The sequence below is a fragment of the Aricia agestis genome, chromosome 22 (assembly GCF_905147365.1).
Source record: "Aricia agestis chromosome 22, ilAriAges1.1, whole genome shotgun sequence".
Taxonomy (NCBI): Eukaryota; Metazoa; Arthropoda; class Insecta; order Lepidoptera; family Lycaenidae; genus Aricia; species Aricia agestis.
The window spans coordinates 7,581,580-7,604,228 of NC_056427.1; the positions used below are offsets into that span (position 1 = coordinate 7,581,580).

At 37.8% G+C, this 22,649-nt stretch overlaps 3 protein-coding genes and 1 long non-coding RNA gene across 10 annotated transcripts in view; 2 read left to right on the forward strand and 2 right to left on the reverse strand.

The window, feature by feature from the left end:
- Positions 1-22,649, reverse strand: part of LOC121738200 (zinc finger protein 260-like) — a 190,336-nt gene that overhangs the window by 157,491 nt on the left and 10,196 nt on the right. For 3 of the 4 annotated variants that reach the window (XM_042130117.1, XM_042130116.1, XM_042130118.1), the window contains exons 7-8: positions 12,279-12,469; positions 11,722-12,194 (exon numbers count right to left, since the gene is read on the reverse strand). The exons of the other annotated variant lie outside the window; for it this stretch is intronic. In XM_042130117.1, the coding sequence (XP_041986051.1) occupies positions 11,736-12,194; positions 12,279-12,469 (650 nt within the window). In that variant the 3' untranslated portion in view covers positions 11,722-11,735. Of the gene's footprint in view, positions 1-11,721; positions 12,195-12,278; positions 12,470-22,649 lie in introns of those variants that run through there. 4 annotated transcript variants of the gene reach the window in all.
- LOC121738206 (zinc finger protein OZF-like) overlaps positions 1-22,649 on the reverse strand; it is a 137,480-nt gene that overhangs the window by 53,921 nt on the left and 60,910 nt on the right. The window lies entirely within an intron of this gene.
- LOC121738209 (gastrula zinc finger protein XlCGF57.1-like) overlaps positions 1-22,649 on the forward strand; it is a 76,145-nt gene that overhangs the window by 6,620 nt on the left and 46,876 nt on the right. The window contains exons 5-6 of one of the 4 annotated variants that reach the window (XM_042130154.1): positions 2,152-2,372; positions 2,460-3,465. In XM_042130154.1, the coding sequence (XP_041986088.1) occupies positions 2,152-2,372; positions 2,460-3,332 (1,094 nt within the window). In that variant the 3' untranslated portion in view covers positions 3,333-3,465. Of the gene's footprint in view, positions 1-2,151; positions 3,466-22,649 lie in introns of those variants that run through there. The other 3 variants (XM_042130155.1, XM_042130156.1, XM_042130152.1) reach the window with 3 other exon arrangements.
- LOC121738232 overlaps positions 18,795-22,649 on the forward strand; it is a 28,838-nt gene continuing 24,983 nt past the window's right edge. The window contains exon 1 of the long non-coding RNA XR_006037262.1: positions 18,795-18,852. This is a non-coding gene — a long non-coding RNA (uncharacterized LOC121738232). The remainder of the gene's footprint in view (positions 18,853-22,649) is intronic.

A 22,649-nucleotide genomic window follows, 5' to 3' on the forward strand; every position in this document is an offset into this window, starting at 1 on the left:
CTTAAATTAAATAACTATTAACCTAAAAATATACAAAAAATCAGCTGGTTAGGGTTCCGTTTTAGGGTACCGTAGTCAACCAAGTTTTGTTGATTACAGAACTCTAAAACGGAACCCTAACCAGTTGATTTTTTGTATATTGGTAGATTTATCTATACTAATATTATAAAGCGGAAGAGTTTGTTAGTTTGTTTGTTTGTTTGAACGCGCTAATCTCAAGAACTACCAGTCCGATTTGAAAAATTATTTCAGTGTTAGATAGCCCATTTATCGAGGAAGGCTTCAGGCTATATTTTATCACGCTAAGACTAATAGGAGCGAAGAAATAGAGGAAAGTGTGGAAACAACGGGGGAAAATTATTTGAAAGGGCTTATTTGAACGCACTAATCTCAGGAATTACTGGTCTAATTTGAATTTTTTTTTCAGTTTTAGATAGCCCATTTATTGAGAAAGGCTATAGGATATATTTCATCATGTTAAAACTAATAGAAGCGAAGAAATAGAGAAAAGTGTGGTAAAAACGGGGGAAATTATTTGAAATGGCTTATTTGAACGCGCTAATCTCAGGAACTACTGGTCCGATTTCAAAAATTCTTTCAATGTTAGAGAGTCCATTTATCGAGAAAGGCTATAGGCTATATCTTATCACACAAAGACTAATAAGAGGGAAGGAATAGAGGAAAGTGTGGAAAAACGGAGGAAATTATTTGAAAGGGCTTATCTCACGAACTACTGGAGCAATGTTTCTGTTATTTGGCACAGATAAGAAGTAGACCACGTGAATAATCATAGGCTATTTTTTGTGGACTAATTTGTCTGTGAAATATCTAATTTACGCGGGCGAAGCCGCGCAGAACGTTATATTACGCGTGGTTACGACATCACGCGTAAACGGCTGGACCTATTTTGCTGAAATTTGGTATAAAGATACTTTGAATCCCGAAAAAGAACATAGGATACATTTTGTCTCGGAAAAATGTACGGTTACTGCACAATATACTTTTATGATTTGCGCGTAAACTATTCAATCTATTTTGATGGAATTTGGTATGGATATACTTTGAGTCTCGGGAAAGGACAAAGAATACTAATTTTGTCCCGGAAAATGTACGGTTCCCGCACAATACACTTTTATGATTATCGCCTAAACCAGGGCTTCCCAAACCTATTTGTACTGTGATGCCCTTGGGACTTTGCCATTTCTTTACCACGCCCCTCAACCCAGCCCCCAAAAATACTTTCTAATTTTAGAACTAGCCTACCCAACATAGGTTATCGTAAAACACTATTTGGACATTTATATATGGTTACTAGGAAATAATGACCAAATCAAAACACAAGCATAAGCGAGCAAGGCTGGCTAAAGTGAACGATGCGCTTGCTTTTCTGAGCATATCTTGTGAAACCGGGGATATACACTCCCCGGGATATATGAAAGACATAATGGGCGAGGTGTTTACTCGATTTGGTTGTGTTGACATGCGACGCCCTTGGGACAATGTTGCGATGCACCGGGGCGTCACGACGCACAGTTCGGGAAGCCCTGGCCTAAACTATTTAATCAATTTTGGCATGGAGATTGGAGATACTAATTTGAATCTGGGACAAGGAATGTTTTTGTCCCGGAAAAATGTGCGGTTCCCACATAATATACTTTCTGATTTGTGCGTAAACGATTCAATCGATGTACGGGAACAACTATAAACTAAAGTCCACGCGGACGAAGTCGCGGGCAACAGCTAGTAGTTATATAATTTAAGAGTAAGATTGTGCTACAAATAGAACAATCCATATTTTAGGACCATCAAATCAAAGTATGAAGTCCTTTCTATCTCCGTTAACTATCAAGATTTTTCGAAAACCAGACGTGCGAGTAAGTACGCGGACTTACGGCTCGACGATCTTAATCGCCTGTGTGTCAGCAAAGAGCCGCGAGCCGCGAGCCTGGGGGCATGGTAATCCAGTACGAGCCATTGTCGTGTGTCACCGACGCGAGCCGAGTAAGTTCGCGAACTGAAAACAAGCGTACTTTAAGTTCGTACGTCTATAAGGCCTTTTAGTTAATGTTACTACTTGTATATTGGTGTAATGCGCAAGCAAGTGATGTACACGTGGATTGGTTCAGTATCACATGAGAATATTTTGTTCAGGTATCAAACACGAGGACGAGCGACCCAACACAGATGACTGCGAGGGGCGAGGCCATGCCAGCGCAGCACAGGCCAGCAAGACACCCCACACCTGTGATGTTTGTTTGAAGAACTATTCAACAAGAAGCAATTTACTGAGGCACATGAAAACTAATACATGCTCATTTAGCTGTGACACATGCTCAATTTCTTTTTCAAATAAACAAGCTTTGACTGAACACATAAACTGTGTTCATACTGGCGAGAAACCATTTAGCTGTGACATTTGTCTTAGTGAATTTACTACAACAAAAGAGTTGGCTGAACACACCCACACACACACAGCACAGTCCAGCAAGATACTTCACACCTGTGATGTTTGTTTGAAGAATTATTCATCAAGAAGGTATTTACTGAATCACATGCAAACTCATACATACTCATTTAGCTGTGAAACATGTTCAAAAAATTTTTGCAGTCAAAAAACTTTGGATGAACACACAAGAGTTCATACAGGCGAGAAACCATTTAGTTGTGACATGTGTTCAAAGAAGTTTGCTACAAAAATAAGGTTGACTAAACACAAAAAAGTTCATACAGATGAGAAACAATATCGCTGTAATGTTTGTTTTAAGAATTTTCGTGAAAAGAGCAATTTGAATTCACATATTTACAGCGTTCACATAGGCGAGAAACCATTTAGTTGTGACATATGTTCAAAGAATTTTTCTACAAAAAAAGAATTGACTATACACACAACAAATCATACGGGCGAGAAACCATTTAGTTGTGACATATGTTCAAAGAAATTTTTACTGAAAAGCATATTGATTGGACACATAAGAGTTCATACAGGCGAGAAACCATTTAGTTGTGACAAGTGTTCAAAGAAGTTTTATACAAAAACAGGGTTGACTAAACACACAATAGTTCATACAGATGAGAAATCATATAGCTGTAATGTTTGTTTTAAGAATTTTCGTTTTAAGTGCAATTTGAATTCACACATTTACAGAGTTCACATAGGCGAGAAACCATTTAGTTGTGACATATGTTCAAAGAAGTTTTCTACAAAAAAAGAATTGACTGTACACACAACAGTTCATTCGGGCGAGAAACCATTTAGTTGTGACATTTGTTCAAAGAAATTTGCACAGAAAAGCAATTTGATTGTACACACAAGAAAACATACAAGCCAGTGATGTTTGTCCAAAGAAATTTCGTACGAAAAGTGATTAGACTGTATTAAGTCCAGTGTGTGCATACTTGACTTAATACAGGCGAGATGCTTCAACTCCCAAGCGGCCACATGCGGCCGCGATTACAACAGATAAGTCATAAGCTATTGTGTCTGGTTTTTCCACGATCGAGATGTTAAACACAACAACAAAAAAGAATTATGAAAATAAAGCTTAAAAATTCAAATTTTTTATAAATTTTGGTTTTTATTTGTTTTATTCGACAAAATTCTCTGTGCAAGCGTAGTCCATAAGTTTAGCTTTCAAATGAGATCTTTTTCATCTTCATTAGATATTTACAAGTATTGGTCATATTAGTGTGAAAGTCTGACAAAAACTAAGATGGCTGAAAGAAGGAAGAAATAAAAATACAGAGAGGAGTGAGGCAAGGAGACCCACTTCTTCCTTGATCATAGATTTTTGACATTTGCTGAGAGATTGGATCCAATACGGTCATAGAAATAGGTGTTGCCAGTTATTTAATATAAAAAAGAGTTTTTAATTTCTTGTTCGTTAATATGTTTCAAATAATGTAATGTAATTATTTTTCTAATTATATACTCGGATAATCTTGCTGAAATAACAAAAAACAAGCCATATTAAAAATGACGATGTCTTTTGACACATCGAATTCTCTGAGATCTAGTAACCCTGACGTCAATACCTGTCAGCGTTAGCGCTCTCCATTGGCAATTGAAACCACATATGACGTAAAATAGGATCAATGAAATATGATAATGTAATATACAGATATGATCAAATGATCATATATATTGGATCCTATGTATGATCATAGAAATGATCATATTAACAACTATTATTACTTATTGATATTTGACTGACTTAAACCAATAATGTTATTAAGTGTAATATTTAAGATGATTTACAATTAATGTATCATTCAAACTGTAAAGCAAATAGCATGGACGTATAAAAATAGGCGGACGGAGTTCCACCATACACAGCACTATGTCCTCAGAGTCGGCCAGGCTGACTGCACGTACACGGTCCGCACGCACACATTCTTACGCTAGTCCGGCCATTTGACTGGCGTAAAAATGTGTGCGTGGCCGACTCTGAAGACACAGTGATGTGTTTAATAAGACTCCCGACTCCGTCCGCCTTTTTTTACGTCCACGGCATTAGTCAAGGGCGTATATAAGAAGGGTGTCCTGGGGGTCCGGACCCCCCCCCCCCCATTACTATCCATCTTACTTGTCCGATTTTGACAATTATATATGTACCTCGCCGATTAAAATCGATGCGGTACAGGTATAAAAAAATATTTTTGATTTCCTAAACACGTTGCCTATTTTCTGCTGCGGAACCCTTCATAGGCGATTCCAACTCGCACATGGCCGCTTTTTTACGTTAGGGATCCTCCCCTTATCAATAAGTATAATACGCCCGTGGCATTAGACTAACAGTTTTTTGTGAAATTGATTGCGCAAAACTAGGACCACCAAGATACAGGCTTTGCCTAGTTTGGTGTCCACTGATAAATCTTGTACAACGTATTTTATTTCGCAAAGTGTTATGTTATTAAGATAAGTCTAGTGTGTTATTAACTGTATATTAATCTGGACTGTAACGTTGTCTTATGTATTGTTGTGGTGGATAACAAATAAAGCACGTCGAGATCATCGACAAAATATGTAAGACACTTCTAGAATACTTATCACCTTATTGTACCATATATAATATGCAAATAAAGAATATTATTATTATTAAAAAAGAAAACTGTTTAATAAATGCATTCTACCCGTTCTAACATATGGGTGCCAAACTTGGGCACTAACACAAGCTCATACGAGTATGCTCTAAATTGGGCAGAGGGCTAAGAAGAGAAGTATGATTGGAAAGAAAAGAATAGACATGAACAGAAAATTAAAAAACCGACTTAAAAGTAAAAATATTAAGTAATTTTTACTCTTTAGTAGTGCCTCTATCATTATTTGCCTAAGCCTTAACTATAGTCTGTCAAGAAAGTGTAGAAATTAAAAAGTGGCAACATCGTAGTGTCATCCCTTTTTTCCTGGCTTAGAGCATTAAACCAGCCTGGTTTAATGCTCTAAGCTTTTTTCTTTCTAACAGAAATAGAGAGGATTTCGTAATTTGGCTTGATGGTCCTATAATATCGATTGCCCTATTTGTAGGACAATAATACTCTTAAATTATATAACTATTAATCTATCAATACACAAAAAATCTGCTTGTTAGGGTTCCGTTATAGGTATTCTGTAATCATAATAAGTATTCTTCTGACATGTGTCTAGTTATCATGGTATAGAAATCAGATTTCTCACGTGATGGGTAATTTATATATATTTTTTTAATATTGAAATGTCGTCGGATCTGTCAGATTAAAAAGAAAAGAAAGAATAGGAGATGTTTAGTATACCCCAAAGAACCTTCCATATAAAGCACTGACGATTCAAAGGTTATTTAAGCCTGTAGGAGCCTGTAGGGGACATTTTAAAATATAGAAAAATTAAGCTTCATATTTTCTCAACTAAGCTTCGCAGATATTTTATTTTGCTCTTAACTAAATGATTAGTCCTTGTTGTCTAAAATATATATTTATAACTAGCTGTTGCCCGCGACTTCGTCCGCGTGGACTTCAGTTTATAGCGCGCGATGTCAACAAAATTGGTGTCAAAAGCTTTTATAAAAAAACCCTGGTACCCATTAAATCAATACAGCTGTGCAGTGTGCAAACAATAAGTACTTCATTTTTGTATGTTAAACTTTATATATTATGCCAAATTTTAAAGCTTATTTAGCCCCCCAATTACACAACTTTACCCATAAACTATTTATCATTGATAGGTTTAGCCCCAATTTCACCAACGTCTGTTAGTGTTAACAGCTTGTTAAAATATCCTGTCTTCTCTTTCATTCATATGAAAAACGAAACAGCTAACGTGATACTAATTCGAGCATTAACTTTAACAGTCGTTGGTGAAATTTGGTATTAAGGTTACGTCACTGCCTGCACAGATAAAGTACTGAGTTATTTAATACCGTAGAATAGATATAACAATCGAAAAAAATCGAGACTTAAATGTAAGATGATACCACCTCTTATAGAAAGACTTTTGAGCAAGCGTCAGCGCGATGTAGAAGACGCACGGCGCCATCTATTATGAATTTTTTGAACAAATTTACGACCCTTACAACCCTTTTTTCCAGTAAAAAAGTAGCCTATGTCCTTTCTCAGGCTTTAGACTATCAGTATACAAAATTTCATTACAATCGGTTCGGTAGTTTTGGCGTTTGGCGTGAAAGCGAGACTGACAGACAGAGATACTTTCGCATTCATAATATTAGTACAGATTATGTGCACACTGCACAGCTGTTTTTAGGTATTTTGATTAATTAAGAGGATTCCACACCGCCCTTTTTTCCATACAAACGTTGTCCCCTGTTTCCTCCCTGGATAATGCTAGTAGAGTTATATTTTTTTTCCTGAATATCTACGGCCACTAATACAATGTCCCTATGTTTTATTTTTTTTTTCATAATTTAATTATTAAATAAGATATGAACGTTCAAAAACCCAAAAAAATGGCCAGATTTTCCACTGTGTTCAAACGTCCAGAAAACAGATTTGGCTAGATTATACAAAAAAAGCAAAACATAGGAACACAGCTCAAGCCTTTTTTTAATCTTTAATGAAAAAAGTACTTAAATCGGTTAAGTTTTGGAGAAGGAATCAGGGGACAACGAATCGTTGATTTTCTGGATTTTCTGCAGTTGTCTCTATCGCGTTCTGCGGTATAGGCTTGAGGTAAGGGAGACAGCTATAGATATTACACGTACTTTTTTTTCATTTCTCTAGCCGCTGTTGTATCCTCTTAAGGGCCGCGCTACACCGGAATGGCAGCGGCGAGGCAAGCACTTTCAGCGCTGCCATTCCGGTGTAGCGCGCTGCGCGGCCCTAAGAGGGGTACCACTTACCAGGGTTTTAAAAAGTTTTTAAATTTGACACAAATTTTGTTGACACCGCGCGCTATAAACTAAAGTCCACGCGGACGAAGTCGCGGGCAACAGCTAGTTATGAATAAAAACAATAATATATAATAAAGTAGGTATGATTAGTTCTGTTATAATAATGAAGTAAAAAAATAAAGCGCCATCTGTTTTCATATATTAGAATTAAAATGTTGATTGCTGATTGCATTGATATATTTTCTGGATGGAATATAGGCCAACACAACACACTCGAACTCCTTAGAAATGCAGTAGGAGTTCTATAAGATAAGATAGATTGATTATTATTATAGCAAGTGATAACATTATTAAACATAATATTCTAACGTATTAAAAACTATAAACAAAAACATAACAACTAATAAGTATGATTAGTTCTATGTTACAACGAAGTAAAAAAATAAAGCGCCATCTGTTGAATCGTATTAGAACTAAAATGTTCATTGCATCGCGTCGATATATTTCTGGATTTTTTATAATATTACACATAAAATATATTTAAGATTTTTGAAATATTATTTTAATACACATCCAAGACCCAGGAACATTAAAAACTTTTTGTTCCGCCTGCGGGACTCGAACCCAGGACCCCCGGGATGAGCGCTGGTCACGCGCAATGCGAAGTAATTTTCATCGATATTTTCATGGAAATAAGATATTTTCCCACATCAAAATGTAGCCTATGTCCTTTCTCAGACTCTAGAATAACTGTGTACAAAATTTCATTGCAATCGGTTCAGTAGTTTTGGCGTGAAAGCGAGACAGACAGACAGACAGACAGACAGACAGACAGAGATACTTTCGCATTTATAATATTAGTATAGATTTACCTAATCAAGCAATTTTCTGAATAAGTATATTTTCTTTTTCAAAACTTTAAAATGGCTGCAGTTTCTGAACCCACCGCTAATGCCGCCTCCCCATATAGACAAGCGCACTGCGCACTGCAGTTGGCACACGCGTTGGCAGTGCGCTTGCAACGGGTGTCCTGGGGGTCCGGACCCCCATTACTATCCATCTTACTTGTCCAATTTCGACAATAATATATGTACCTCGCCGATTAAAATAGGTGCGGTACATATTGTATAAAAAAATATATTTTTGATTTCCTAAACACGTTGCCTATTTGCTGCTGCGGAACCAACTCGGATTCCAACTCGCACTTGGCCGCTTTTTTACGTTAGGGTTTTTTACGTTTTTTACGTTTAAAGCCGTATATATACCAAAGCTATATATACGCCCGTGTTCACAGCGTATAATTACTTTGTAAATGTGGACAAGAAAAAGTTTTTAAAGGGGATTCTCGAAATAAATAAGAAAAGGCGAGACAACGTAACATACAAAGAAATAAACTCACTTTTACATCCTACTAATATTATAAAGGCGAAAGTTTGTTTGGATGTATGGATGTTTGTTACTCTTTCACGCAAAAACTACTGAACGGATTTTAATGAAACTTTACAATAATATAGCTTATACATTAGAATAACACATAGGCTACTATTTTAACCAACTTTCAAAATGGGGGAGGTGTTATGTTCGTTTTTTTATGTTCAACGATTACTCCGCCGTTTGTTAACCGATTTTCAAAATTTTTCTTTTGGTATATAGGGTGTCATCCCAATTTGATAATATATATACTCGGCGAAACACAGCGCTAGCGCTGTTTCACGCCGGTTTTCTGTGAGAACGTGGTATTTCTCCGATCGAGCCGGCCCATTCGTGCCAAAGCATGACTCTCCCACGTAACTCATTTTCAAATTTAAAAGTTTCATATATATCGAACCCGTCCGGGCCGATAAGATTTAATAGCAGACTAGCCTGCACCTCGCTGTCTTCCATATGCATCCCCGATGCCTTGATGAAAACATGGAGCTGGGTTTGGCCAGACCGGCTGACGGAGTTGCCTCCCAAACAGAGCTCTGGCGGCGGGCGAGCGTACTCCATACTTGTATTATATTAGTAATACGTTTGGCAACACTTTCCACGTAAATACAATATGGAATTTACACGTTTTATTTAGTTTCTAAAATAATATTTTTTCCGCTATCACTATGTTGTGTAATCAAACGCCGGCTCGTTGACAACTGATCTTTATTTCTTTTAAATCAAATGAACTCCATGCATAACATAATTAAAAACCATAAACATAGTATATATTAAGTCTATGTTAAAAACTATGATATTCTATTATAAAAAAAGGTAGATAGCGCACTAGCGCGTACAGTCTGATACGGCCAAATGAAGGTAAGTGCCTTCTTTTGAATTAGTTGCATGTTGGCAACGAGTGAGCGACGAGGTGTCACGTTAGAATATCATTGTGTCACGTTTTTTACTTAAAATGCCAAGCTGCGTTTTTAGGAAATGCAAAAATTATAGTTATAAGGTAAAAAAGGATGAAAAAGTTACGTACCATAAGTAAGTACATGAAAACATCTAGTAATTAATTTTTAATTGGATATTTTCCAACATTATCGACAAATTATTTAATGCAAAAAATTAAACTAAAAAAGGACAGAAAATACGGACGACAACTGCAGCGTGATAAGGACAGATGATCTTGTGACATAGAATAATCGCGCATGCGTGCCGATGTGCAACTCATCCTTTTCTATATCATTCGTAACGTATTATCTGTCGCATTCATTGCTGTAATTTATAGATATACCAGATATACCAGAGGTAGGTATTAATATGTCGTATAGGTACAAATTCTGAGGACCGCTTTGTATGAGCATACGCAATCTTTAATAAAACATCATTGATTAAAAACATCACAACAGTCCGTCAGTATTTAAACAATAAATTAGCATTAAATGGAGAAGCAAATTTTAATAGAGAATCGGACAGGTGGATTTGGAAACCAGCTTCCTGTCGAATTCACCGCGTATCCATTCTAAGTATAATAGCAGTTACACGCTTTGTTTATGACTCTGAGCTCCTCTCTTCGTCATATAATATGTATACAGGGTGCAATTAAACCTACCTGCCAAATTTTTTTAGGGCTTAGGTATCATTAGGAGAGTCCATTAAACCACAGTTATTTTTTTTACAATAACATATATTTTTATCCCAACCTAATTCAGTACAGCTTGGTCACTACTGAAACGGCGCCAGTCTGTCGCGCGGAGTCGCTAAAAACCGGCTACAGAGGTAAAGCGGGGTTGGCGCGCGGGCGGCGGGGGCCCGACGCACGGGCCGGCGCGGCCGCCGCACTCCGCAGACGTCCGTCTACGGTTGAATTGCAGTGACGTAATTAATTTGTCACCGCCGCGCTCGTATCTATGACAAAATATACTCTAACCGCGACTCGCGAGTGTTACAATATTTTAAGTGGCGAAAGTTTACGCGCAGCGCAGAGACTGTACGAGCAAGAAAGCCTTCCTCGTCTTCGTAACAGCTGATTGCACAGCAGTTGTAGGTACTTACCTGAATCTGAATCGCGTAACAATTTTGTCCATTTAATCAAAGACTCTGATTATGGACAGTTCGCAATACCTGCACACACCTGGCCAGCCTCGAAGGCCTAAAATCGCGTATCGAATATGCGTCTGACGAGGTTAAAAATGACAGAGTTGTGCTCAAACTTAAAAGCAATGAATAAAAACGCGCGCGCGCTTTAGACTCTGCTTAGAGCGAATCGCATTGCAGTTTTAACAAAAGTACTGTAAGTGTAAACAAGATGTTATGATTTAGAGGTGGGTGGTTTTGATTTTTAATTAGTTGATTGAATTTTTTAAATACGCCTAAATGCAAAGGATATGGTTTAGATTTATTTTAAATTTCTAAAGTGCTTATTGTTCGAAATTAAAAAGTTGTAATTTTCCATTCTTTTGATGTGTATCAATTAACTTTATTCGAAACATACCTATGTCCTTTACATTTTGACGGTCCTAAGCCCGTCAAAGTATGAAGGGAAAATTCGCAACTTAAGATAATAATTAATAACAAGAATGTCATTGAACTACGTACGGGCTACGGAACTACTAGCGGAAGGGCGGGGCCGGGTCGCGCATGTGTCCATATTTTGTGGTGTTTGGTAGGATAACTTTCGGAAGCTATTTCTCAACATTTTAGTACTGAGTGATTATAAAAGAAAAAATACGAGTATTTATTTTTCACAAGGATCACTATATTCAAATTTGACAGGAAGGTTAAATTGCACCCTGTATAGTTTCTAGCTCAAATGGACATCTAAGTGTTGAACTAGCTGTTTCTTTAACGTAAATATCTTCGAACAAATGTCACAACTAAATTGTTTCTCGCCTGTATGAACTCTAGTGTGTGCAGTCAATTTGCTTTTTGTACAAAAATTCTGTGGACAAACATCACAGCTATATGGTTTCTCGCCTGTATGCACTCTTGCGTGTAAATTCAATTGTCTTTTCCCTGAAAATTTCTTTGAACAAATGTTTGTGACATAAATGGGTTTTCGCCTGTATGTTTTATTGTATGTACAGTCAAATCTCTTTTTGTAGTAAATTTACTTGGACAAATGTTACAAATAAATGGTTTCTCGCCCGTATGTACTCTTGTGTGTATATTTAAATGGCTTTTCCTTGAAAATTTCTTTGAACATATGTCACAACTAAATGGTTTCTCTCCTGTATGAACTCTTGTGTGCACAGTCAAATCATTTTTTGTAGTAAATTTCTTTGAACAAATGTTACAACTAAATGGTTTCTCTCCTGTATGAATTCTTGTGTGTACAATCAATTGGCGCTTTGTACAAAAATTCTTTGGACAAAAATCACAGCTAAATGGTTTCTCGCCTGTATGAATTCTTTCGTGTAGTGTCAAATAGGTTTTCTTTGAAAATTTCTTTGAACAAATCTCACAACTATATGGTTTTTCGCCCGTATGCCCCCTTATGTGTACAGTCAAATCACTTTTAGTACAATAATTCTTTGAACAAACATCACATATATATGGTTTCTCGCCTGTATGCACTCTTGTGTGTACAGTCAAACCACTTTTAGTGCAAAAATTCTTTGAACAAACATCACATATATATGGTTTCTCGCCTCTATGGGCTCTTGTGTGTACAGTCAAATGGCATTTATTTAAAAATTTCTTTGAACAAATGTCACAACTAAATGGTTTCTCGCCTGTATGTTTTCTTGTGTGCACAGTCAAATCTCTTTTTGTAGTGAAAACACTTGGACAAATGTCACAAATAAATGGTTTCTCGCCTATATGAACTCTTATTATATGTATATTCAAATGGCTTTTCCTTGAAAATTTCTTTGAACATATGTCACAACTATATGGTCTCTCGCCAGTATGAATTCTTGTGTGTACAATCAATTGGCTCTTTGTACAAAAATTCTTCAGACAAAAATTACAGCTATATGGTTTCTCGCCTGTATGAACTCTTGTGTGTACAGTCAAATGGGCTTTACTTGAAAATTTCTTTGGACAAACATCACAGCTCAATTGTTTCTCGCCGGTATGTTTTCTTATGTGTACAATCAATCCGTCTTTTGTAAAAAAATTCTTTGAACATGTGTCACAGCTAAATAATTTCTCGCCATTATGAAATCTTGTGTGTGTGGTCAAAGTGCTCTTTCTTGAAAACTTCTTCGAACAAATGTCACAACTAAATGGCTTCTCGCCAGTATGAACACTCATGTGTGCAATCAAAACGTGTTTACTTGAAAAGTTTTTTGAGCATGTGTCACAGCTAAATGAGCGTGTATGAGTTTGCATGTGCCTCAGTAAATGGCTTCTTGTTGAATAGTTCTTCAAACAAACATCACAGGTGTGGAGTGTCTTGCTGGACTGTGCTGCGCTGGCATGGCCTCGCCCCTCGCAGTCATCTATGTTGGGTCGCTCGTCCTCGTGTTTGATACCTGAACAAATATTCTCTTGTGATACTGAACCTTATCCACATGAACATCTCTTGTTTGAGCATTACACCAGTTTACAAGCAGCAACATTAGCTCACATTTGAATACTCTAAAGCCGGCACCAGACATGGGTTTCCAAGTTTGAGCAAACTTTAAAAACATTGACGTGCGCAAACAGGATGTGCCTGCCAGACTTGTTTTCAAATGTTTTACGGCACAGTTACTGCAAAGATGGCTGACAGATTGGACGACGATTTTGTGGATGCTGTCTATCTATTTTATTTGAGTGCATTTAATTTTTTATAATATAATTTTTTGAGGCTGCTGCTCAAGAAATTCGATAACTAAGTAATTACTCCACTCCATTATTGACGTTCTGAAAATCTACAATTGCTATAAAGCCCAAAGTTTGAGCGACAAGTGTGGCAGGCCGCAGGCCGTACAACTTTGACGTGCGCAGAAAAACCGTCTCATGATGGTAAACTACAATTTAATGTGTTTAAACTTTGCACAAATATCAAATGTCAGTGCCATACTTGGCGAATTTGTAGGTATTTGCGTATTTGAACACATGTCTGGCGTTAATTATTTTCTTTATTGTGTTACGAAAGACATATTACAGATTATAATTTAAACTTAAAGGAAAATTCTACGAAAGACTAGGCGGTATGGTCGAAAGACCTATAGCCTGCGACGTGGACGCAAAAAAATAATAATCGGCCAAGTGCGAGTCGGACTCGCGCACGAAGGGTTCCGTGCCAATATAAAGCAAAATTAGGCCAAAGTTTTTTGTATGGGAGCCCCTCTTAATTTTTTATTAAATATTAATATTATTATCAAATATTAAAGTACACATAAAACTAAGGATTGTGTGAAAAATTCAAGTACCTACCTATTGCTATTATTGATATAGAGCAAAAACGGCCAAAAAATTCACGTTTGTTGTATGGGAGCCCCCCTATTAATTTTATTTTGTTTTTAGTATTTGTTGTTATAGCGGCAACATATATACACATTACACACAATCTGTGAAAATTTCAACTCTCTAGCTATTACCGTTCTTGAGTTACAGCCTGGAGACATACAGACAATGAAGTCTTAGTAATAGGGACCCGTTTTTACCCTTTGGGTACGGAACCCTAAAAACATGTCTGGCCGCTGGCGCCGACTTTACAGAATATTTTGAACATTGCAAATACAATATTATACACAATTAGATGGTTTATCAATCAGGGACACTCAAAGTTATGTCTATATTATAAAGTTAATATAACTAGCGGAATAGAGAAACAAAGGCCTGCGCAAGCGAGATGTCACTATCAGTAACACTGCGTGGTAAAAGAGACGTGTGATACATGACAGAAGCACTCTTTTTTTGACGTCCAGTCGGCACGTGCCGCACGTTGACAATTTAATCTCATGGAAATCATGTTCAATCATGCTTGTGTAAGTGTATAGGTACGTACACATATTTTTACACACAGATGAAATCAATTTCGGTTACGTTTGACAGCTCGAGATTGTTGCTCTATTCCGATAGGTTTATTAACTTTATGGTCTATATACAGGTTGCAATTAAACTTTCCTGCCAAATTTTGATATAGGTATTAATCCTTGTTAAAAATAAAAATACACGTATTTTTTCTTTAAACCACTCAGAACTAAATTGTTGAGAAATAGCTTCCGAAAGTTAAGCTCTTATTCCACCATACTAAATTTTGACGACTAAATGATTCAGTAACTAAATTTAATCAAGTGAAATAGCATTTAGAAAGTTAGGATCCTAATTAGTGTACTTAATCCTACTTAATCGGAAAAAGTGTGGCTTCTGACAGATGAGATGTTATGATTAAAAAAAATTATAACACCGCACCCGATTTATGTAATAATATTAATGTTATACGGTACGGATGTCAATTATCAAGTCCTTAGCGTGAGCGGAAAACGCTTGTACGAAAAGCACTTGTATTTTGTGTAGGGACCATGGAATCCATTCGTAGGTAATTTCTAAAGTCTGCTGGTTCCAAGTAGTTCTGAATGTTCATGTTTGATAATTTTTCATGGAGCAAAAAATTCTTTCATCCATCTTTTTCGTCTTTTATTTATTTTTATTGAGAAAACAGCTAAGCCTACGAGAAGATCAATTTTTTGTTGCTTTGACAGAACTGGAGCCATTAAGAAGACGTCTGGCCGAAGTCGCCGCTCGATCACAACTGATTTAGTTACTAAATTAGGACAAGTAGAATCAGAAGCTTCTAATTAGACTTCTTTTTAAGATTCTAATTAGAACTTCTAAATTTATTCAAATGGAATAAGCGCTTTATCCTAAAAAACACTACAATTAATGGACACGACGCCTCGCCTGCGCGTGACTTGCCCCGCGTCATCCCCGCTTATACGCTTCGTCGCGAGTGTCCGTTCTGCAACGATTTTAACAGGGATAAAATATGTAATTAAAAAAAATAACACTAGAGGTGGGCCGAAATTAGTTTTACATTCGGTTTAACCGGTAGCTTAAACTGAACATCGTGATTCGGCCGAATTTCAGTTAAAATGCCGAACATTCTGCACTAAATATCCTTGCACTATCATAATAGAAATCAATAAAAAAAAAACATATCTGTAGTAACCATAGATAAAGTATTATAATAGATGTAGTCCTAGCCCGTCATCGCGTGGCCATTTTGTGCTTATTTTCATACAAGTAGTGTGCGTTTATTTTCTTGAATATTCCTTGTCGATTATTTCGAAGCACATTATGATACAGGAAAGAAAGTCAATTAGTTCATGATATCGATTAACTATAGTTCAAGTGATGAGAATCCGTAAACACACGTAAAAAGCTATGCAATATTTATGGTCAAATTATTAATTGATGTGACATTTTTAGCACACAACACATAACTCAACAATATGTAGCATTAAATGTTCACTAAAAACCTTTATTAACACTTTTATTACATGAAATATGCGGACCGACTCCTTTGTTATGTCCTAGTAAGTAGGACATAACATTACACGCTTTTGACGCTTATACACCTATATAAGGCTCTCTCCAGTATATAGTACCTCAATGGTAGTAACAGTGAAATAAAATAAGTCTGATATACTCATTCATAGTCATATATTTGAATTAGAAAAGTTATCAATGTACATGATAAACAAAAAACTTAAATTGGTCTTTTTAGCTACCAGTCTCAAAAATCTTTGGTTACATAATCAAACAAAACACAAAATTAATTTAATTAAAAAAACACAAAATTAATTAGCGGTTTAAACCGCTCTTCTTTGTAACCAAACTAGTCTTAGAAATCTTTCTTACTTAATCAAAAAGCAAAATTTTACTGCCCTTCTCAACAAGTCTTAGAAATCTCTCTAAGGGGGGTATTACATTATCATTTATATATGATCATTTCTATGACCATATATAGGATCCAATATATATGATCATTTGATCATATCTGTATATTACATTATCATATTTCATTGATCCTATTTTACGTCATATCTGGTTTCAATAGCCAATGGAGAGCGCTAACGCTGACAGGTATTGACGTCAGGGTTACTAGATCTCAGAGAATTCGATTTGTCAAAAGACATCATCATTTTTAATATGGCTTGTTTTTTGTTATTTCAGCAAGATTATCCAAGTATATAATTAGAAAAATAATTACATACATTATTTGAAAGATATTAACGAACAAGAAATTAAAAACTCTTTTTTATATTAAATAACTGGCAACACCTATTTCTATGACCGTATTGGATCCAATCTCTCAGCAAATGTTAAAAATCTATGATCAAAGAAGAATTGAATCATATGTCTATATTACATTATCCAATATCATTGACTCAATGATCTTGTATCCAATATATATGATAATCTAATATCCCCCTAAGGGGGATATTAGTATATGGTGTGTCCATTATTATGTGTCAATTATTCAAAAACCAAAAATTTTATTACTTTTCTTAACAATAATAACCAACCAAGAAATCTCTCTTACCTACTTGGAACACACAATGAAATCTTATGATATGATATGATCTTAATAATGAGTTTTAGAAATCTTGGGATAGGTAGGTACGTAACTTAATAATAGAAATATTAAATTATATTGGTCTAAAAAAATCTTTACAAGATCTTCTAGCAATATTTGCAGCAAGTGCGTAAACAAATCACAACACGAAAAAGCGCTGCGAAATTGAACCGAAGTTCAGCCGAAGTTCGTATTCGGTTCAAACCACATTCGGCCCATCACTGAATAACACCCAATTTTTTTTGTTAAATGGACTACTAATGATACCTAAGCCCTGGAAAAAATTTGGCAGGATCCGGAGGAAAGATTAATTGCACCCTGTATATTATATTACCTTTACCTCTTGGCTGACTGCCCCAGTCCTTGGGATCTTCTATGACCAGGTGTGTTGTTGGACTTTGGCGCACATATTGGTCTTGCTGAGTATAAATACTATCCACAACCTGTGAACCTTGCACAGTTTCATCTTTTGCATTTTCATATAGATTGGTGGTTTTTTCTTCCCTTACTTCATAGTCAATACTGTTTTCTATTATTTCAATTTTATCAATATCTATAATTGGCCAAAGCGTAAGAAACAAAGTTAATAACAATAAAATATGATAAAGTATGTGAAGACAGATGGATGGATGTTCAACTGTCATGCAAAAAACTGTGGCGGTACCCACAATTCGCCTAACATTCCTGCATCGCACTATCAAAGTTTTCTAAGTGCGTCGGTATATATACGACAGCTGAAATGTATCACGTGGGCTTAGGCCTGACCGAGCATACCACCTCGCTCGGTCGGAAGATCTTCCTTTGTGGCGGCCACGCTTATTCCCACATTGGTGACCCTCGACAGAACACGCCTCCTTCATCATCATCACTCCTCGCCCCTCCGCACCGCGCCAGCCAGCATCGCCTCATCGGGTACATCGTCCACTAGCCGCAATGTACCGCGGCCCGGGCGACTCCACACCGGTATCATCGGGCTTTCTCACTACACCGACCGGTCAGCAAGCAGAGCACATCTCTCCTGGTCAGCACGTAGCATCGGCCCCCGCACGGCAGCTATCCGACTCACTGGATCCCGTGCAGCAGCTTACAGTTCCGACTCACTGGAACTCACTGGCACTGGCGACTCAAGCGACAAAAACTTCAAGATTCGACCTCCGGTCTTCGGGGGGGAGTGATGTGGCGGTACCCACAATTCGCCTAACATTCCTGCATCGCACTATCAAAGTTTTCTAAGTGCGTCGGTATATATACGACAGCTGAAATGTATCACGTGGGCTTAGGCCTGACCGAGCATACCACCTCGCTCGGTCGGAAGATCTTCCTTTGTGGCGGCCACGCTTATTCCCACAAAACTATGTAAAATGTATTATCTTTATGGTTAAATAATATGTATGGGAGATTGGTGTATGTTTAATTATATTATTGATTGCAGATTTAATGATGTTCTGCTTCCATCCTCCCGCCTGGAAAAGTCACGTAAAATATACTCACACTCACTACTCTCTTTTTCAGCTTTTACGGACACATCATCATGTTCCATGTGTCTCTCCTGGACATCCTCAAATTCCAGAGGCTCCTGTTTGGCTAACACAACATGGTCCTGTACAGTTTCATTTTTAATTTTAAGTGTCGTAAGATGGACTACAGTTTTTGGTAACTGTAACATTACTTATTTAATAGAAATATTAATTGTTTGTATAGAAACATTTAATCACAGATTACTAGTATATAATATATATTTGCATTTAATCAACAACATCAGTCATCTAGGATGCTCATTTTCTTCTTCTCCTTTTTTATATGGCGACTAGCATAAAACTATTGCCAGTGTCAAGTGTTAAAGCTTGGAAATTGGGAAACTTATAACTGTTCACATTATTCGCCTCAACTCTGACGCTGGCAACTCCTAAATGGGGAGGCTTACGCCAAAAGAAGAAGAAGAAGAAGAACTTATGACGCGGTAAAGGTTAGGATAGCAGGGACGAAATTTTGGATAGGATCAGGAAAATGTTGGTATACAAATAAAATATACTTTTAATTATAATAAAATACGAAACATCACATTAAATATTTTATAAACTTAAATTATTGCATAATATAAATTCAGATAAAATACTTAAATATTTAATAGGGTCACATAATATACACATCATACTAGTAGGAAGAGGAACATGAAGGGAGTGTAAAGAGGATAAAAACGATGTATGATCAAGCAAAGGACACGAGAAAAATATGTGATCTAAAGTTCCCGTGTCCTCCCCACAATCACACATATAATTTTTGAATACGCCAATTCTATTTGGATGGCTAGGAATACACGCGTGTCCTAATCGCATTCTGATTATAGATGAATTTTTTTTTGAAAAATTGATTCTATTAAACCAAGACTTTTTTGGTACTAGAGGCTGCAGATTGTACATCCGGTTACCCTTATGTTGTACAGTAAATTCCCTATATTTATTCCATTCTCCATCTCTCCATACAAATCAATTGCCGGTAAACTTAAAAGGTCACTGGGATAAATTTTAAATGGATACATGTCGCCACTCTGTACTGCATCCTTAGCTTTTTCATCTGCTTTTTCATTGCCTAAAATTCCTGAGTGGCTAGGAACCCAAGAACATTCCCGCGGCCCGCCTACTCCGAAGTTTCCCGCGCTTTTTTTCTTCTTCTCTTTCTTTTGGCGTAAGCCTCCCACCATAGATTGAGGATAGTATCGGCCATTCTCAGGAGAGTAAAATTTAAGTGTCCCGGGCTTGTATACTCTTATCTTATTCAAGTATGCAATATTTTTAAACGGTAGATAGCATTCGTAACCAGCTACAAACTTAAACACAGGCTTCTAATTTAAGTAATTCAGACTAAATTTAAGTCGTGTTCAAAAATCATGTATTTCTCATTACCGTGACGTGTCCCCACGCCAACTTGATCTCGAAACTTGCTTGTAATTTTTATAACATACATATTAACCATGATCTATTAATCGTTTTAAATGCTCATAAACATTGGTTATCGCATTGGAAAATATCGACTCAATAGGCCCAGCCTATAAATAGTTATCATGAAATAATCGCTTGTTCCCACCCAAAAACAACAGGATTTGGCACATTACAAGAGCACGGGTCACTTCTCCTTAGCGTGTTCCACGGCCCATCAGCGGTCCCACGTCGTTAATGTTAGTGTGTCGCCGATGAAGCACGAGAGTATCTACTTACCGTAGCTTTGGTAACTTCTTTTATTTTCTAATTACCGTAATCTTGTTTTGCTACTTGATTTTTAAATAGGATTGTATGTTGATCATGTCAATCTAGAAAGTAATTTGGCCTACGTACTGTTACGTGCTAGGGTTCGAGGATTTGGAGAGAAAGACCTAATGACTCTCTTGAAGACTTTATTAACACTGCACTAAACACTAGGTCACAACACTTAGCACTAAGTCCAAACACTACTAATCACTAGGTCCAATCACTAAGCACTATCACTGTCCTAGGTCGTAGCCAAGTCGCAGGTTTCACTGGTTCACTCACTTGTTGTCGCCTCGAAGATCGCTCAGATTGAACTGACTCGCCGGGCCTGCCTGCGGCTCTTTTTATATGGCGAGACAAATTCCAGAAAGTTCCCGATTCACGTAAACAAGTAAACAACCGTGGGAACTTTCTAGGAGGCTCGAGCATGTACCACAATAAAACTGCCGTCCTTACGATAAGTGCGGTAAGTTGAATTTCATTTAGACCTTATAGACTCAGTCATAAGGTCTAAATTAAAACACGTAGACACGCAAACAAATAAACGGTAAACACGTAAACAAACATTGGACCTTTCTAGAAGGTTCGAGTATGTACTTGCGCACCTCATGCCATCTAGTATTGAGTAGGGGATTTGAGTTGCCTGTGCTCCCTCGGTAAGCTTTGCTGGTTTGTGGCTAGATGGCACCACGTGTACCATGTACCGTAACACTACTCCCCTCTTAGAGATGCTCGTCCCGAGCATCATTGTTACTGCCATGGTAACGCGCCAGACGGTTCCTACGACTACTCCTGATCTGTGGTCCCTTTACAGCAGCGCAAGTAATACATCTGTAGCACCAATCCTGCACATCATCTCTCCAATGCAACCAGAAGAATCGTTCTCGCACTTTCCTTAGCATCCTCTTAACACCTAGATGACTCTCTGATACGCCCTCGTGTGTCTCGCGAAGAATATCTGGTACTCTCGCCCTTGGGACAATTATCTGAAAATAGAACTCTCTGCCGTTAGCCTTCTGCCATTTCCGGTAGAGTATTCCGTCCTGAAGTATCAGACTGTCCCATTGCTCCCAGTACGCTTTAGTGACAGCGCCAGTGGGTGCAACCTCACTCCAGATTGGCTTTACGTCACCCCGTTTCTTCCATGTGATGATGTGCCGAAGGTCGTCATCTCTTTCTTGGGCCTTTCTCAAAGCATCATTCTTCAAGACACCCAAGGGACTTATTCTCGTTGTTTCTCCGCTCCGTGCCTGGGAGGTAACAGTTACCGGGGCTTTCTTCACGTCATCCAGTACTCGCCCTTTAGTCCTGGATTCTATTCGTTTCCCCTTATCCCAGGCACGGGACGAAACTGCTTGCTTCCTCAGCTCCTCTATTTGTTCCTCGACCCTTTCCATCCTTGCCATGTGGGTCTTCTTCTGCGGGCAGTTGAGCTGAAGATGGCCCCTCCCTCCACATTTAAAGCACATGACTTCAAATCTTTTTCTTGTGGGAGCCTTAGCTTCTTCGACTTCCTCAAAGACCTTACGGATCTTATGAGGCTGCCGTATGTCATGGCGAACAGCCTCGACCTCCAAAGCGTGTGCCAACGCTTCCTTCAGCGAGGTACGATGACCAAGCCTTACTGCAGCTCTGACCTCTAGGTCTTTGATTCCGTCGACAAATCTTTGAATAATATTCGTGTCGACCATCTTGGTGTCAGCTCCTGGGTATGCCTTCCTGACGAGTTTTTCAATTTCCAACGCCCATTGTTGAAGCCCTTCTTCTGAGCGCTGAACCCTGTTACGCAGTTGGGCACGGAACACGTGCTCCAAGTGTCTCTCCCCGTATCTGGATTCCAGTGCCTCCATCAGGTCTTGGAACCCATTTCCCGTATGTGGCAGTGCCTCCAGGACCGACAAAGCTTGCCCTCTGAGTGCAACAGTGAGAGCGGTCAGACATTGCTCCTCCGTCCATCCGTTTGCGGTAGCAACAGTCTGAAATTGCCGACGATAAGCGTTCCAAGAAGTAGTGCCGTCGTACGGTGGTACCTTTACTCTTGGTCCTTGCGCCACACCAGTGACTCCACTAGACACCGCAACTCCCGTAGTTTCAAGGCGCACTACTCTCTTCTGTAATTCAGTGAATCCGGTTTTCAAATTTTCCACAACCGTC